Source organism: Staurois parvus, unplaced genomic scaffold, assembly GCF_062004578.1.
Source record: "Staurois parvus isolate SC_StPar_1 unplaced genomic scaffold, SC_StPar_1.0 ptg000634l, whole genome shotgun sequence".
Lineage (NCBI taxonomy): Eukaryota > Metazoa > Chordata > Amphibia > Anura > Ranidae > Staurois > Staurois parvus.
In genome coordinates this window covers 6,335,571-6,354,287 of record NW_028318430.1, presented here as the reverse complement: position 1 = coordinate 6,354,287, position 18,717 = coordinate 6,335,571, and the positions used below count along the sequence as shown (strand labels likewise).

At 40.3% G+C, this 18,717-nt stretch overlaps 1 protein-coding gene across 2 annotated transcripts in view; it reads right to left on the bottom strand.

The window, feature by feature from the left end:
* The window catches only part of RGN (regucalcin), a 30,467-nt gene continuing 11,750 nt past the window's right edge, over positions 1-18,717 (bottom strand). For both annotated transcript variants that reach the window (XM_089693521.1, XM_089693520.1), the window contains exons 2-7: positions 18,482-18,648; positions 11,268-11,450; positions 3,849-4,064; positions 3,124-3,255; positions 2,783-2,937; positions 1-203 (exon numbers count right to left, since the gene is read on the bottom strand). In XM_089693521.1, the coding sequence (XP_089549647.1) occupies positions 153-203; positions 2,783-2,937; positions 3,124-3,255; positions 3,849-4,064; positions 11,268-11,450; positions 18,482-18,644 (900 nt within the window). In that variant the 5' untranslated portion in view covers positions 18,645-18,648 and the 3' untranslated portion in view covers positions 1-152. The remainder of the gene's footprint in view (positions 204-2,782; positions 2,938-3,123; positions 3,256-3,848; positions 4,065-11,267; positions 11,451-18,481; positions 18,649-18,717) is intronic.

The following is an 18,717-nucleotide window of genomic DNA, read 5'->3' as shown; positions in this document are numbered from 1 at the left end:
TACTAAAGAAAGGTTTATTCAATTGGATAAAGTATTAAAGTGTTAAACGTCTTAGCCATAAAGAATATATAAATGGTATTCATTTGCTTCATGTAGAGTAGCATTAATGTTAGCAGACACAGAAATAATGGTATTAAACAAGCTTGTCCTGTTCAACCAGCAAATTCAGTAGGTGGAATTCCTTTCACTCCAAGTCCAGTAATCTGTTATAAGAAAAATATTTGAAAACACATGATTTTAGTTGTATTCATTTATATAAATGCTACATTGCAATTAAAGTGTATACCACATGGATTTTTAAAAAGCTTATTGTGGAGACCCAGTGGTCTTCCTGTATGTAGAAAATATGAGCTTGTATGTTTTTTTTCCCTTAGACAACCAAGTATATTACTGGTCCATATATATGGATTGTAGTCCATCCTTGTCAAGGCCTCAAGGACTGCGATCCCTTGAAATGTTGGAGAGGATAAACTCTGTTTGCTTGAACACATACTGTACCTACTAAGGTTAGTTTGCTGCAGTACATCCAGACTGATACTTAACATCTACTAAAAAGTTTATTTGGATGGAAAACACACAAAAAAATTTTCAAGAGGTGTTCCATGCCTTAGACTACATGTACACTAGGCTACCCTGACCACCATTTTGCGTTTTCCCTTGGTCAGCGGTCAAAAAGTTCCTATCCTGAACAAGATTCTTCTGCGTTCAGGACAGTGAGGTTTAACCTCACCTAAACGCGCCAACTCTTAAATTCTGCTAAAAGCCTATGTGTACAAGGACACATAGGCATTTATGGAATAGAGTTTAGGAGCTTTGGAAACCAAAGCCAAAAGCTCCTAAACTGAAGTTTAGGAGCCCTAGTGATAAAAATAAATTTTGACCACTGGTCAGATATTAGCACAATCTCACTTTTTATCCTCATGCACACTGGACGTTTTGATAACGCTGGTAACGTTAGCTGTGCAGATCACACAAGAGCAGACTAACACACAGGACAATAGTACACTGGTATGAATAATGGACCACACCAGGTAGCAGAACTGCAGACCACACAAGAGCAGGCAGAGGTCAGGAGCACACCAAACAGACAGAAGATCAGACCAAGTAGCAGGACCATGGACCACGCCAGAGCAAGCGGGAGCATCAAACATGAGTGTATCAGATGAACAGCAGACCAGAACAAGCAGCAGGATAGTGGACTATGCCAACACATGGGGGAATATGTGAAACTTATGGCTTAAAGTACAGATCTCCAAACTTTCTAAACACAGAGCCAATTTACTGTGCTTCAGGCTTTGGGGAGGGCTAGAATGTGCCCAGTAGCTTCATTGCTTCATTGTCCCATACTGGGCCTCTTGGCTCACCAGCAGAAGTTGGCTTCCTAATTTTTTTTGTCGGCCTCTAGAACAATTGCTCAAGCCTGGGGGAGCCCGTTTGTCCCTCTTCAGGGGGTGCGGGACCGTATGACCACTATGATGCTCAATGAACAGATGTTGAGTATCTGTAACGACTCCCAATGGAAATTCTTGAAAATATGGGAGCTGTGGTTGCAATATGCCTTTCCCTCGCTCCCCCCAGCTAGTCTGGGGTTGTGATGTTGCTCGGTATTGGCGTTCTTGGACCCCTGCTCTTGGTCTTGTTATTTTTTTTCTTTTGTACTCCTCTTTCCTTTCTTTTTTCTGTTTGTTTTTGGTGTGGCAGTGGATAGCTGCCTTTAGTTTGAGTTACTGTTGGTGTTATGCTAATATTTTTGTAATTTATGTGCCATTGATGGCCCCTGCGTGAGCGCACCTTTTGCTCTGTTGGTGTTAGAACACTGTTTTTTCAAATTTTGAAGTGCAATTAATAGCCCTTGCATGGACTTGTTTTGTTACTCCTGTCTTAAACTGTTTAAAAATTGATAAAAATATTGAAATACAGCTTTATTTTTGCATTAGTGTTTAGTGGAGTTTTGGCGTGTTTTTTTAACATAAAGAAAAAAATTTGGGGGGGGGGGGTCAAAAAAGTCCAAAAACGCCGGTTTGTGGCGTTTTACTGCGTTTTTCAGCGTTAGAGCATTTTTACAGCTAAAAAACTCCTCTAGAAATCCACTAGTCCACTTGGGTTTTTTTCCAGCCAAAAAAGTTGATTACAGTCTATGTGTGCATGGACACATAGTATAACATGCTGGGGGGTTTAACAGCTGTAGAAAAAGTGTCAAAAGCCAAAAACAGCCACTGTAAAAATATCAAGTGAGTATGAGAAACCCTGCTCCTAGAGGAGTTTTTTAGCATTTTGCCTATAGAAGCAATTAATATTATCCTGTGTATCCATGCACATTAGGTACTGTAGTCTAGAGGCATTTTTGAAGTTCAGTGTTTAGAGGCAGAAAATAACCCTTCTGTTTTGTGTTTTTGAGAGCATTTTTTCTGGCAGGAAAAACAACTATAAAACACTCCTAAAATGATCCTAAACACTAGTACAAAAAAAATGCCCAATATTAGTGTTTTTTTTTCTGCCAAGAGCCAGTGTGAATTAAAGTGTGTGATAAAGAGACCCTCTAAGACAGCAGAAGAAAAAAAAACTAAAAAAATTAACCAACTTGGACTAGTTGGACATATGTCATGTAAACTATCTAGACAAAATATTTCACTTGTGACTTTGGTCTTGGATTTGTATATATCAGAAAACTGGCCCTGGCAGATTGTTATATGAATTTGCACAGAAAATGTATATTATATGCATTTATGTATTTCTTTAACCAGAACACAAAACAGTTCAAGCATTACACTAGTTTAATCACCTTGTATATTCCTCCAGACTGAGGCTGGCGTGCAGTCCATTCTTCATCCATGCCTTCACAGGCTGATGTCACATACATCTCTGAATAGTCTTTTCCTCCAAAACAGCAAGAGGTCGTCTTATCCACTGGAAGCTTTACAGTCTGGATCACCGTCCCTACAATACAGATTGGAAAGTTTGCCTCCAGAGCATGAAAACAGTATATGGCAGAAAATTAAGTTTATAACATTATAATGGAAATTGTTATTTATATATATATATATATATATATATATATATATATATATATATATATGTATTTATTTATATTATATACACATACACACACAGTATATCTCATACCAGCCTCAGGGTCTATGCGAATAACACGTCCTCCATTATAGCAGGCAACCCACAGTTTCCCTTCTGAGTCTATGCACATGCCATCTGGAATACCTTCATCCTTCTGTAATGCGTAGACATTGCGTCTGTTTGCTGTGCAAACAAACAGATTTTGAGATTCATATTGCATTGTGGCTTTTTTTTTTTAATTAAACTTAACAAGATTGCTATCTTTGTTGATCAAGGGTTACCAGAGTTGTTTCTACAGTTGGGATTGTTTTTTTACGCAAGATTAATTTATATGTTTCCAACATATTAGGTATTATATTGTTTGTGTGCACAAAGCCTGCATTTGGTAAACAATTGCTCAAAAATTGGGCAACATGAAAAATTGCAACTGCCACCATTATATTCACCAGGTTCTTCTTTCAGAAAATGTATAACTGTTTGGGGTTCAAAGTATTTTTCTAGTACAAAATGCAGATTTTAATATGTGAATTTTTTGTTTTTAAACTGGTCCTAAATAAAAAAAAAAATACATGCCCTAGATATGTATGAATATTGCCCTGTTTACAGATCTAATGGATTACTATGGTGTTCATTAAGATTTAGTGGTTTGCTTGGAGTTCTACCTTAAAGAGAAAAATACAATTTCTACACTGTAAAAGGACACAATATACTCTTACAGCACAGGGGATAGAGCTATGCAGCACTGATTAGATTACAAATTAGAAATAAAAACTTACATGTTTTTCCAGTTTTCACATCATAATCTAATGCATCCACAGCAAAGGAAAGGCTGTCTATGTAGTAGAGGGTTTTGTGATCCAAAGACCAGTCTATCCCATTAGAGATGTCAACCATATCAAAGTGCTTCACTACAGAGTGGTCAGGGTACAGGGTATACAATGAGCCTTGGTTTCTTTCTACGACTGCAGGGCGGATTTCCTGAGACATAGTCCCTAGGAAAAAGTAACACTAATTAACAAAGCTAACATATTTATTAACACACTCCAGGTAAACGTGTTCATTATTTCTGGTACTTCATTATTTACAAGCAGTGCATTCTTACTGGAGAAATGCACTGTGTGCCATTACTGACATTCCCTTTTAAATATGTGACTTGTCTAGCTGCCGTGATCACATTTCACTCTGCTGTTTTCAGTCAGTGACCTGGAACAGTACAGAGGTAAGACATTCTTATTTTTCAGACTGCTGCAAGTTTATTTCAGGTTTGACAATTAAAACACTCCATAGTTAAGCAACTAGCATTGTCAGAGGAAGACTAACAATAGCAGGTCCAATATTTCTCTTTTGAAAGGTATACTTAAAGTGGTTGTAAAGGCTCAATGTTTTTCTTTATACATGAAGGTAAAAAGCCTTCTGTGTGCAGCAGTGCCCCCAGCCCCCTCAATACTTAACTGAGCCTCATCGAGATCCATTGATGTGCACCACAGCCTTGGCTGTCCCAGGGGTCTCTGCCTTATCATTGACTGAGACAGCAAGCAGGAGCCTTTGGCTCCTGCTGCTGTCAATCATAGCCAGTCAGCCAATTAGGAGAGAGGGGGCGGGGCCAAGCCACATCTCCGTGTGTCCATTCGCACATGGAGATGCGGCTTGGCCTACCCCCTCTCCTCATTGGCGGACTGGCTGTGATTGACAGCAGCGGGAGCCAATGGCAGCAGACGTACCATATAGCAAGCTGCTTGCTCTGGGGGCACCTGACAGGAGGGAGGGGCCAGGAGAGCCTGAGGGGGACCCGTAAAGAAGAGGATCCAGGTTGCTCTATGCAAAACTACTGCACACAGCAGGTAAGTATAACATGTTTGTTATTTAAAAAAAAAAAAAATATGAACCTTTAGAATCGCTTTAAGGGTCCATGCACACTAGGCAGCAGAAAGTGCCAGAACTGCTGGCAGAAAAAAAGCTGAATAAAAACCGTTCCTATGGAGCATATTGTACATGCGTTTAGGCACATTTAGGCGCTTTTACTTACCTATGGTTTATAAGCATTTTCCCCAAAAACACAAAAAAAAAAAATTACACTTATAAACACTTGACACTGTGTTTAGGCGCATCAGGCTTTTTTGTGCTCAAAGACTCCTTTCAGAAATTTGATGGGGTTTTTTTTCCCAGCCTGTAAACCCAGTGCATCCAGAAGTATTCACAGCGCTAAACTTTTGCCACATTTTGTTATGTTACAGCCTTATTCCAAAATGGATTAAATTATTTTTTTCCTCAACATTCTACAAACAATACCCCATAATGACAACGTAAAAGAAGTTTGTTTTTTATTCTTTGCAATTTACTAAAACTACAAAAATAAAAAAAAACACATGTACATAGGTATTCACAGCCTTTGCTCAATACTTTGTTGAAGCACCTTTAGCACCAATTACAGCCTCAAGTTGTTCTTTTTTTAGTATGATGCTACAAGCTTGGCACACCTATTTTTGGGCAGTGTCTCCCATTCTTCTTTGCAGTACCTCTCAAGCTCCATCAGGTTGGATGGGGAGAGTAGGTGCACAGCCATTTTCAAATCTCTCCAGAGATGTTCAATTGGGTTCAAGTCTGGGCTCTGGTTCAACCACTCCATGACATTCACAGAGTTGGCCCATAGCCACTCCTTTGTTATGTGGCTGTGTGCATAGGGTCGTTGTGCTGTTGAAAGATGAACCGTCGCCCCAGACTAAGGTCCAGAGCACTCTTGAAGAGGTTTTCATCAAGGATGTCTCTGTACCAGGGGTGGACTGACCATTTGAGAACTTGGGCACTGCCTGAGGGCCCGGGGTCAGTAGTGGGCCCCATGAGATGCCCCTGGTACCTTTTTCATAGGCTTTTTTGAGTTTGGGCAAGGACACAGGGGCCCCACGATCCCCTATTGTCCAGGGGCCCCATGAGTTTTCAGTCCGCCCCTGCTCTGTACATTGCTGCATTCATCTTTCTTTCAATCCTGACTAGCCTCCCAGTTCCTGCCACTGAAAAACATCCTCACAGCATGATGCTGCCACCACCATGCTTCACTGTAGGGATGGTATTGGCCAGGTGGTGAGCGGTGCCTGGTTTCCTCCAGACATGACGCTTCGCATTCAGGCCAGAGTTCAATATTTGTTTCATCAGACCAGAGAGTTTTGTTTCTCATGGTCTGAGACTCCCTCAGGTGCATTTTGGCAAACTCCAGGTGGATGCCATTTGCCTTTTACTGAGGAGTGGCTTCCGTCTGGCCACTTGAGTGCTTGGTTACCTCCCTGGCTAAGCCCCTTCTCCCTTGATCACTCATTTTGTCCTGGCAGCCTGCTCTAGGAAGATTCCAGGTGGTTCCAAACTTCAAATGAAGGCCACTGTGCTCATTGGGACCTTCAATGCTGCAGACATTTTTCTGTACCCCTCACCAGAGCTGTGCCTTGATACAATCCTGTCTCGGAGGTCTACGGACAATTCCTTGGACCTCATGGCTTGGTTTGTGCTCTGACAAGCACTGTTAACTGTGGGACCTTATATAGACAGGTTTATGCCTTTCCTAATCATATCCAATTGAATTTCCCACAGGTGGACTCCAATCAAGTTGTGGAAACATCTCAAGGATGATCAGTGGGAACAAGATGCACCAGAGCTCAATTTTGAGTGTCATTTCAGAGGCTGTGAATACTTATGTACATGTGGTTTTTGTTTCATTTTTTATTTTTAATAAATTGCAAAGATTTCAAAACAAACTTCTTTCACATTGTCATTATGGGGTATTGTTTGTAGAATGTTAAGGAAAAAAATTAATTGAATCCATTTTGGAATAAGGCTGTAACATAACAAAATGTGGCAAAAGTGCTGTGAATACTTTCTGTATGCTCTGTATGCCTATAAATGCTCACTTAGGGGGTTATTTATTAAAATTGGAGTGTGGAAAATCTGGTACAGCTCTGCATAGAAACCAATCAGCTTCCAGGCTTTATTGTCAAAGCCTAATTGAACAAGCTGAAGTTAGAAGCTGATTGGCTACCACGAATAGCTGCTCCATATTCTGGTTTGTGTGCAACAGTTTGAGTATATCTCCACCATAGGCTAACATAGAGTTGCTTCTACTGGCTTAAAGTAAAAACTCTCCAAACACTTGTATGAGCAAGTGCATCCATTATGGTGCATTCTATATTTAGAGGAAAAGAATTACATTTCTTTGGATGATTTAATAAAGTATTTTTATTGTCAACGTTTCGATGAAGCTCAGCCCATCTTTCTCAAGACACTATACCATGGAAGTGAACAGACTAATAAACCCAAAGTCCCACCCACCAACAACACCCTCTAGTGATGACCTCACAGAGTGCAAGGTTAAAAGACACATACAGGGAAAAGGTAAAAAAAAAAAAACATCGCAAAAGGAATAAAACACAACAATTCATCAAAAAAAAAGCCAAATATACAAAATCCTAGCTGAAATCAAGCTATCAAAAATAGCTCCTACATAAAAATGACAAATTGCAAAAAAAGCGAAACAAAGCAGGTAATGAATACTCAACAGATGGCTGGCGCAGCACATGAACCATCCATAATAAGTACCATCAAAAAATACTAAACCAAAAAGTGATATGCTAGGACCAGGGGCGGGCTGACAACTCATGGGGCCCCTGGGCAATAGGGGATCATGAGACCCCTGTGTCCTTGCCCAAACTCAAAAAAAGCCTATTAAATAGGTACCAGGAGCATCTCATGGGGCCCCCTACTGACCCTGGGTCCTCGGGCAGTGCCCGAGTTTCCAAATGGTCAGTCCGCCCCTGGCTAGGACAACAAAGCAATAAATAAAAAAATGACCAACTAGCCATAAAAATACTACCCAAGACCAAACACCCCACATGTGCCAAAAATAAAAAATTATAGGAGTGTGAATAGCATCCCAAATAAGACCATAAATCCACAGAAAACACCAACAGTGTACAAAAACAGGAATACATACAAATGTACGTATTTTAAATCAATATTCCACTACCAGATAGAAGAAACCAGAGGACTCAGCTATATAAATAGTTGCAAAGGAGGAAGGAGGGTGAGAACCCTAAGACTAACACCACTAAGTGAAAAACATATCATCCGAAACAGGAGGAGTAAATGTGGAAACCTAGTGAGGTTCCAATGAAAGAAAAAGGGTCTGGACACCCAAAACACCACACAGAAGAATCAGTCTAGTATAGCACCTAAATAGCACAAAATGACATAGATCCGCAAAAAACACAGACAGTGCACAAAAATAAGAATACGTACAACGTACATAATACAAATCAATATTTCACAACCAGAAATAAGAAACCTGAGGATTCAGATATATGAATGGAGGAATGATGGTGGGAACCCTAGGACTACCACCACTAGGAAAAAAAACATACCATCAAAAGCAGGAGGAGTGAGTATGGAAACCAAGTGAGGTTTCTATTAAAGAAAAAGGGTTTGGGTGTCCAAACTCTTTTTACGGCATATCCACTGGTTAGGATAGCTTATAGCACTCTCAGTGTTAAATTTGGTGTGGCGCTTAATGAACGTTTAATAGGCAGTAAGAGCTAGCTTCTCCTAGTTATTCTATGTTGAATAATTAGGAAGAATCCAGTATTTTATCATGTATAAAAAGCACTTCAACTAACATGTGTCCTCATAAGCATAATTATTCTAATGATTTGTATGTATGGCTATTGAAGAACTGTAAGCAGTACACTAAGAGCAGAATGCTGAAAATAGACTGCTTAAAAATGTGTCCCTCCATATACATATCATCTAAGTTCTCCACTTGCTCTGCTGGTTCCCAGTAAAATGAAGATTTTGATTTGAGAATTGCCTGCAGTTTTAAATTGCAAAAAAAAACGGACCTACATATTTGGATGATGTAATGAAATGATTCACCCCTGCTTATTTCCTTCCTTCCCTTAAGAAAAGAAACCTGGTCTATAATAGCATCCACCTAAAATACTGCTCTTAGGGCTCGTTCACACTAGGCTGTTTTGCCAACGCTTGCCAAATGCCCCTATAGCGATTGGCAAGCGTTGGTCCGGTGTTTGCGGAGCGTTTTTAACGCTCGGCAAACGCTCCGCAAACGCCGCATGTGCGGTTTAGCGGCGGTTGCTAGGCGTTTGCCGAGCATTAATAACGCCCCACAAACGCCTATAATGCATTTGAGTGGTGTTACCGCTCCGCAAACGCCCCGCAAACGCACCGCAAACGCCGGCCGGGCGTTTGCGGAGCGGCACCATAGACGAGAATAGGAGGCTTCAAAGCCTCCTGACTCGACCAGAGGCGTCCGTTTTGCCGCGACGCGACGCAAACGCACCTGTTAGAACAACACCATGTGCTGTAATGTGCAGAGTTGGCAGAGGCGTTTGGGAAGCGGTAAAAACGCTTCCCAAACGCCTCTCTGCCGCCTGCACACAAGGCTAGTGTGAACGTAGCCTTACACTCTGCTCCAACCAAGGTTCATCCCTCAGCATTCCATATTTGAAAACATACAAAAGCCCTACGTGTTTATTCAACCTATATGACTCTGTATCTGTTTAAAATACTGTTCCTGCTTTAACAATATTCTATACAGGAATTTGATTGCTTGGGTGAAGAGAACTTTAAATTATTTTTATTTATTATTATTGTTATTATTATTAGTAGTAGTAGTACTATCATTATCATATTCAAATATACCTTGAGAATGATACTTGTATCTGGAAAATAAAATATTATGATTATTACAATATGCTAGCATTTTCTTTGGAGATTGATGCCATATATAATAAAATTGGTTTTAAGAAGAAGCTTTAAAGGAGAAGTATGGCCAAAAAACACCTTGTCCATACATGTCTTTTAAAATATTGACAGCTAGTTGACTTGGATATAACATGTATGAGGATGTCCTGGTTCAAATAAGACAAGTAAATATAAAATGAAAAAAAGTTGTACTTAAAGGTACAACCTTTAAAAAAAATAATACATATTTTTTTCAGGTAAAAAAAATGTGCATTTATTATTTTATTTCTTGGGGTCTTTAAAGCCATGCACCCACGATTAGCAGATCATGGGTGCAATGTCAGGCTCTTGCAGACTATCAGTACACTGTCTGCCTATGCCTCCCATACTGAAATCCAGGAAGCTCAAAGGACTAAGAGCTCTCATCAATGCCCTCGCAGATCATTGAGATCTACAAGCCATCAGCAGCAATGGATAATGGTAGTTGTAGGTATTCATTCACAGAACTCTGTGCATGAATGAGTCCACTGTGTGGGCGGAGCCCCACACAGCCACACTATTTTTATATTGTGACAGCGGGTGCAGAGAGAAGGTCCCTGGCCCACTGTCACAAGGAGGGGGTGGATCGGGAAGTGAGGTGGTGGATGCTCAACATGTTACATGCTACACCCTAAATATGGGTGGAACATGTAACATGTTGAAAAAGGTGAACTTATCCTTCAATTTAAATGCGGCTTTAAGGCAGCTTCAGTTAAGAGATATCTATTACTAAAGCAATTGTCTGAAGACTCAGACAATTGCTGCCAAAATACAAGGCCACGTACTAACTGTGGGACAATGAATCTGAAAATGTTCAGCTTGAGTATGAGTTCTAATCACTCAGGCTTACTCTGTGGCCTGGGAGACGTTGCTTCCATTGTGTTATGTAATTTAATGCTTAAAATTATCATTTAAAAACACAAGCTTGCCGCAACTCACAGCTGAATGCCTTACCAAATTATACGGTAAACCATTTATTATCAAAAGCAACACAACATAGGGTACACTCACTGGGAAGATCGCTGAAAAAGCCCCTAAAAAGTTTGTAATAAAAAACAGTCACCGGGTTATGGAGTATAAAGTGTAAAAGTATAATTTCCAAGATGCCTTAAATGATCATGAATTGTTGCAGCAAACACATAAATCAGGAAAATTTGAAAAACTATAAACAGACGAGAATAAAAGCAGTGTGCTAGATTGAGCAGATAAGACAAAGAGCTATGATTTGCCAGATATACATGGCAAATCATAGCTCTTTGTGAATAGTCTTTAAATCTTTTGTGAGAGCAATTCTATTTGTAAATGTTATAACTAGTAAATGTCTTATTTGCACGATCTAGTACACTTTCACTTTTTTCTTGTTTGTGGCTACAGTTTTGATCAATAGTTCAATATGTATAAGAAACTTAAAAAAATACCTGCAAAAAATCTTCCTTCAGGGTCAACTTTTCCATCATTAAAACGATTATTGGGCTTGTCTTCATCAACTTGGGCAAGAGTAGTTACTGACTGGTCTTCCCAATTCAGAGCAGCAAAGGTGGTGCCTGTGGCAATCACATAGCCACCTGACTTCCGAAGTCCAACAGAGCCAACTGGTTCCTCTACAAATGGAATACAAGGCATGAATCAATCACTAAAAAAAAAAATAAAATGTAAGATTAACAACTTCCAGTCCGGACACTTTTACCCACTTCCTGTCCAGGCCAATTTTCTGCTTTCAGCGCTATCACACTTTGAATGACAATTGTGCGGTCATGCAACACTGTACCCATATGCATTTTTTAGCATTTTTTGAGACAGATAAAGCTTTATTTTGGTGGTATTTATTCACCACTGGGATTTTTATTTTTTTTGCTATATAAATGAAAAAGTCCAAAAATTTTGAAAAAAGGGGTTTTCTTATACAATTTTTGCAAATAAATAATATTTCATCATAAATCTTGGTCAGAATGTATTCAGTTATCTTTTTAGTAAAAAAAAATAACCCAAATTAGTTTATAACCAAAAATTATAATTTTTTTTATATATTATGTTTTTTTTTCTACATACTGTCACCCTAGCAGTACAGTGTTACTTGTGGGGGGTGATGAAGATTTTTTTTTTTTTTACACTGATCGCTTTTACACTCATAAAGGCTGTAAAAGCAATCATTTCTCCTTCTCTTGCAGACATTGAGTACTACTGTGTGAGCTGTGATTGGTCACAGCTTGTCACATGGTACAAGGCTGTTGTGAATAGCCTTATACCATGTGACCTCTGTGATCATTCACAGATTTCACAAGTAGTAAGCAATGATGTCAGAAGTGACATCTTGTTTACTACTCTGCATGTGATCACTGATTGGCCAATCAGTGATCACATGAACGGAACCTCGCACAGAGGTCCCGTACGACGATTGGTGTTCCACTGTGTCCGTTTATGAACGGAAACCTGCCCCTGGACTGCCTCCTTCCGGCCGTTTATATACAGCAGCCGGACGGTAAGTGGTTAAGTAGGACCTAATGATTGCTGTACACCAGGGCCCCTGACCTCCACCGTGTTGCAGACTTCGATAAACTTCTAATGAAAGTGCTAAAATACCTATAACCAGGATTGGGTTCAGATGACCAGCTTCTTACTCACCACCACCTTTTTCCTCCACAGCTTCCACACTGATTAGCCTGCCTCTGTCTGAGCAGCTAATTAATGCCTCTGCTTCAGCACCCAATAAGTGCCTCGCACAGATCCCAGACTTAGCACATTTATTATGAGCTTTAGATAGGAGGCTACAGTAAAATCAGACATTAAGTCAGCTTTGATCATACATAACTCATCCACAATTTCAGTTTGCCTATTGTGATATTTTGATGTTTTCTACAAAACTTGTAAACCACCAATACACATTTCTCAACACAGACACACCTATATGGAGAATTCCTGGATCCTCTGGTTTCCTTTTATTATTCAAATACTGGTAAATCACACAGTTTTCCCCAAAAGGAAATATTTTATACATTGGATAAATGGGGAAAAGTTAACAATTCCCTTAACACACGTGGGATGTGGACAGTGTCTTGACAGCTAGGCATGCACAGCAATAAAAAACATCAGAAGTTCTAACCCCCTAAGGTACTTTTCTGAAAGCAACATAGTAACAATATTTATTTATTTTATTTCAGGTACTTATATATGGCTGTCAATTTACGCAGCGCTTTTACATATATATACACAGTTGCAAGAAAAAGTATGTGAACCCCTTGGGATTACGTGGAGTTTTGCATGAATTGGGCATAAAATGTGCTCTGAACGTCATCTAAGTCACAACAATAGAAGAACACAGTCTGCACTGTGAATGTTTACATGTTATGTGCAATTAAACCATGGCAACATCTATTGTTTGTGTAGTATTATGTTCAGCAGACTGTGTTCTTCTATTATTGTGACTTAGATGACGTTCAGAGCACATTTTATGCCCAATTCATGCAAAACTCCACGTAATCCCAAGGGGTTCACATACTTTTTCTTGCAACTGTATTTTACATTCACATCAAACCCTACCCTCAAGGGGCGTACAATCTAAGGTCCCTAACTTACACATACTAGGGCCAATTTAGACAGGATCCAATTCACCTACCAGCATGTCTTTGGAGTGTGGGAGGAAACCGGAGTACCCAGAGGCAACCCACGCAGGCACAGGGAGAACATGCAAACTCCAGGCAGAGGTGCCGTGGCTGGGATTCGAACCAACAACCCTAGTACTGCCAGGTGGGAGAGCTAACCATTTAGCCACTGTGCTGACAATAAGCCTATAATTAACACCCACCTACTGTATATACCTCAATGTAACCCATAGTAAACTGTGTAACGTTCCCCACTCCATAATGTCTTAGCACTTACAAAATAACCAAAAATCAACAGGGAAAAGCATAGAAAAATAAAAAAAAACGTGAAAATTAGTGCTATAAAGTGTAATAAATACCGCCCTCAAAAAAAAAAAAAAAAAAGAAAAGAAAAAGGTGCCCTGAATGTCCCTTTGCAGAGACAATCCACCTGCAGAAAAGCAGTTTAAAAAGTAAAATACTTTGTTTCTTCAATACCAGATCACGAAGAGTGTCAGGTGATGAACTTCACTACATGAGTACTGGGCAAGGGTGAGCTGACATTACTTGGCCAGATCCTATCCTTTTTCCTACATCAAAATTTGGCAAATTTCAGTTTGAGTTGGAGACGTTCAAATTTGAGTAGAGTCCAAAGCAGAAATAACAGTTCAACACTGAACTACACAAACTAATTTGATATCCCATGACACCATTTAAGGTAACCAGTGCATTTATACCATATAGAAATTACCCCTCTATTGAGACCATCAAGTATCACACACATGGGGGAATTAATAGGAAAAGACAATACTTTGAGTAAAGAGGAATTTTCAGCATTGAAATCATTAAAGAACGATAACACTATCATCATAAAACCAACTGACAATGGGAAACACTTGTCATTATGAACTATAAAGGCTATAAAGTTGGGATGGTAAATCTTTTGTCTCATTGGATCCTGTTACACATATTCAAAAAAAGTTCTGAACGGAGCTCCATAGCAAAGAATCGCCAAAGGATTACAGAGGATATTGCCAATTACCTTTACTTGGAACATCCAACACTCCCAGTGTTATACGGCCTCCTCAAGGTACACAAGATATTCAGTTCTCCATCTTTCATGCCCATAGTCTCTGGAAATCATTCCATCACTCATCCCTCATGAATACATTGACAAATTCTTACTATCGCTGGTACAAGCATTGCTTTCATACACACGTGATATTTGACATTTTCATGAAAAATCTGCTGTGATTGACAGCTTTGAAGCAAACTTCTAACTGCAGACTTCTAACAATCAACATTTAGTACACTTTATTCTCACTAATTTTGGTTTGAAGGCTGTTAAACACCTTTTGTTGTGCAGGACAGATGTTACTGTATCCTCCCAATTTATTTTGGAAGGCTTCTCTTTGGTTTTAGACAATAACTACTTTAGGTTTGAGAAACAATACTATTCAGACACCCTCTTATGCAAATGTGTTTCTTGGATACTTGGAGAAAATTTCCTGTACATCTTCCACAAAACTTTAACTATGAAATTCCATTTCTTGATGTTACGGTATTAGTCACTGGTGATCACCAACAAACTACACTTTACACCTATAGATGGGAACACACTCCTAAGGCTGGCCATACATTATAAAATTATCTTGTACAATCTTCTTTAGATTTTCCTTCAACTATGTAGTGCAAGGGCCTGTCTGATTGGATACAAATTGAAAGTGTTGTTTAGGTTTGACCTCATATTATATGGTTTTTGGCAAATCTAAAGGAATTTTTTACAGGAAAACTATATAACAGAGTGCATACCCCAGTAATTTGAAAGACAACTCACCGATCTCACAATTCTTCAGGGCAACCTCTCAGTGTGATTTATTTTTACATTTCAGCTGTATGGGCTGAAGGCCACTGTTGGCTGACATCATTCAGCCGGTCCAGACCTGGAAGAGATCCTGACTTTAAAGTTGGGATCCACTCAGATCCATGGACCGGCACCTGGCTCAGCCTCTCAGCGATCCGCTGAGAGCTTGAGCCAGCCACTTCCTCCCCCTCCACAGCCCGGAGATCCAGTGGGCATGGGGAGGAGCAAAGCAGAGAGCGGTAACTGACAGTCAGCAGCTCTCTGCTCATGGAGCATTGAGAAATTAGTAATCAGCGGTCTTTGATTGCTCATTTCCCAGTGTTAGAGACACCGGAGGACCGATGCTGCATCCACCTAGGTATGTATAATTTCTAAAAATAAAAAAACCCTAAACCACTCTTTTAATACAGTTAACCCTAAGAGTTTGGAACATATCATTCACATATACAGTATCTCACAGAAGTAAGTACACCCCTCATATTTTTGTAAATATTTTATTCTGTCTTTTCATGTGACAACACTGAAGAAATTACACTTTGCTACAATGTAAAGTAGTGAGTGTACAGCTTGTATAACAGTGTAAATTTGCTGTCCCATCAAAATAACTCAACACAGCCATTAATGTCTAAACCGCTGGCAACAAAAGTGAGTACACCCCTAAGTGACAATGTCCAAATTGGGCCCAAAGTGTCAATATTTTGTGTGGCCACCATTATTTTCCAGCACTGCCTTAACCCTCTTGGGCATAGAGTTCACCATAGCTTCACAGGTTGCCACTGGAGTCCTCTTCCACTCATCCATGTCGACATCACAGAGCTGGTGGATGGTGGAGACCTTACGCTCCTCCACCTTCCCTTTGAGGATTCCCCACAGATGCTCAATAGGGTTTAGGTCTAGAGACATGCTTCGCCAGTCCATCACCTTTACCCTCAGATTCTTTAGCAAGGCAGTGCTCATCTTGGAGGTGTGTTTGGGGTCGTTATGTTGGAATACTGCACTGCGGCCCAGTCTCCGAAGGGAAGGGATCATGCTCGGCTTCAGTATGTCACAGTACATGTTGGTATTCATGGTTCCCTCAATGAACTGTAGCTCCCCAGTGCCGGCAGCACTCATGCAGCCCCAGACACTCCCACCACCATGCTTGACTGTAGGCAAGACACATTTGTCTTTGTACTCCTCCCCTGGTTGCCGCCACACACGCTTGACACCATCTGAACAAAGTAAGTTTATCTTGGTCTCATCAGACCACAGGACATGGTTCCGGTAATCCATGTCCTTAGTCTGCTTGTCTTCACCAAACTGTTTGTGGGCTTTCTTGTCCATCATCTTTAGAAGAGGCTTCCTTCTGGGACTACAGCCATGCAGACCAATTTGATGCAGTGTGCGGTGTATGGTCTGAGCACTGACAGGCTGACCCCCCACCCCTTCAACCTCTGCAGTAATGCTAGCAGCACTCATACGTCTATTTCCCAAAGACAACCTCTGGATATGACGCTGAGCACGTGCACTCAACTTCTTTGGTCGACCATGGCGAGGCCTGTTCTGAGGGGAACCTGTCCTGTTATACTGCTGTATGGTCTTGGCCACCGTGCTGCAGCTCAGTTTCAGGGTCTTGGCAATCTTCTTATAGCCTAGGCCATCTTTATGTTGAGCAACAATTCTTTTCAGATCCTCAGAGAGTTCTTTGCAATGAGGTGCCATGTTGAACTTCCAGTGACCAGTGTGAGAGAGTGAGAGCGATAACACCAAATTTAACACACCTGCTCCCCATTCACACCTGAGACCTTGTAACACTAACGAGTCCCATGACATTGGGGAGAGAAAAAGGCTAATTGGGCCCAATTTGGACATTTTCATTTAGCGGTGTACTCACTTTTGTTTCCAGCGGTTTAGACATTAATAGGTGTGTGTTGAGTTATTTTGAGGGGACAGCAAATTTACACTGTTATACAAGCTGTACACTCACTACTTTACATTGTAGCAAAGTGTCATTTCTTCAGTGTTGTCACATGAAAAGATAGAATAAAATGTTTACAAAAATGTGAGGGTGTGCTCACTTCTGTGAGATACTGTACATGTTTTCTTGATGACCAATGACCAACACCGCCAGGGATTCACTTTTTAGCTTGCAGCATTGCTGTTCCTTCTGTGTAAGTGGGCATTTATAAATTTCAGATACCAAAAGTTTGCTTTTGATCCTTGGGTATATTTATATTTTTCTGAAGGCGGTATTTAGCATACTTTATAGCTCTACTTTTTTACTCTTTGTTTTCTTGCTTATCCCTGTTGTTTTCTAGTGAGATTATGAAGTCATGGGGGTGAGAGGGTGTTACACAGGTTACTATGGGTTATACCAGAATACACAGGTGTGTGTTAGGTACATGCTAATTGTTACCATGGTGCCTTGGGACATAGATCCTGCGAGGCTCTGAAACTTTGGTTTCTTTTGCCTCATGTGATGCTGTCTTACATGTGAAAGGCATTATGTGGAGTGCTGGTGACTTTGCCTCTTTGCATTGGTGTTCTGGCATGATGCCATCCATGACATTCACTTTGAGAACCCATCATTACAAGAGTATCTTGAGGTGTGCAGCTTCTTTTTAGACTTTATAGAAGTTCTAAGGCCTCATTCACAAGGGCATTAGGCCCACAGTCTGTGAAAGGGCTGTGTGTTTATGCACCTTCAGCTATGAGTGTTTGGGGGGTGCAGTGGCTGCTTGAACACAGCTGCTCCTCCCAATTTGACAGATGTGCAGGTGCAGGCAAGTGGTCCCCTAATGCAAAAATGGTGCATTTGGGGATTCTTACCCACACTCTTGACAAATTAGGATAGGTGGCTGTGCAGCAGCTGCATCTCCATGCACTTACATGTGCTGCCTGCACGTAAACTGCATAAACACAAGGTCCACCCTCAAACTAGGGGCCTAAATGCCTGTAAATGAGGCCTAACCCTTCTTCACCTTTGTAAAAAGCATTTTTTAGTGTGTTTCTGTTGAAAAGATTTACCATAATTTCCTGTCATGATGAGCAATTAGGGGGAAATCTTCCCAATAAAAACCTGATAGAGGTTTTTACCCTGTCCTGCTCTATGAAAAACAAAATAAAAGTTTTAGCTGATTTTGGGTTTAATGTCTTTTGTAAAGTGCTACAGGTATATGTCTGTACTGTGTACTATATGAACTCAACTTACTTAGATTCACTGTCTGTACTATTTTAGTGTTGGGGTTCCACCGGCAGACCTTCTGTCCTGTAATGTCAACGTACACCAACACTCCTTCTTTATCTTCCCAAACAGGAGACTCTCCAATCTTGTACTTTTCAGTGACAACACATTCTATCTTGATGGATGACATGCTTCTATAAAATAAGAATAATAACTAGATTAGGTATTTATCGAATAAGGATTTACAGCATGTTTATAAAATT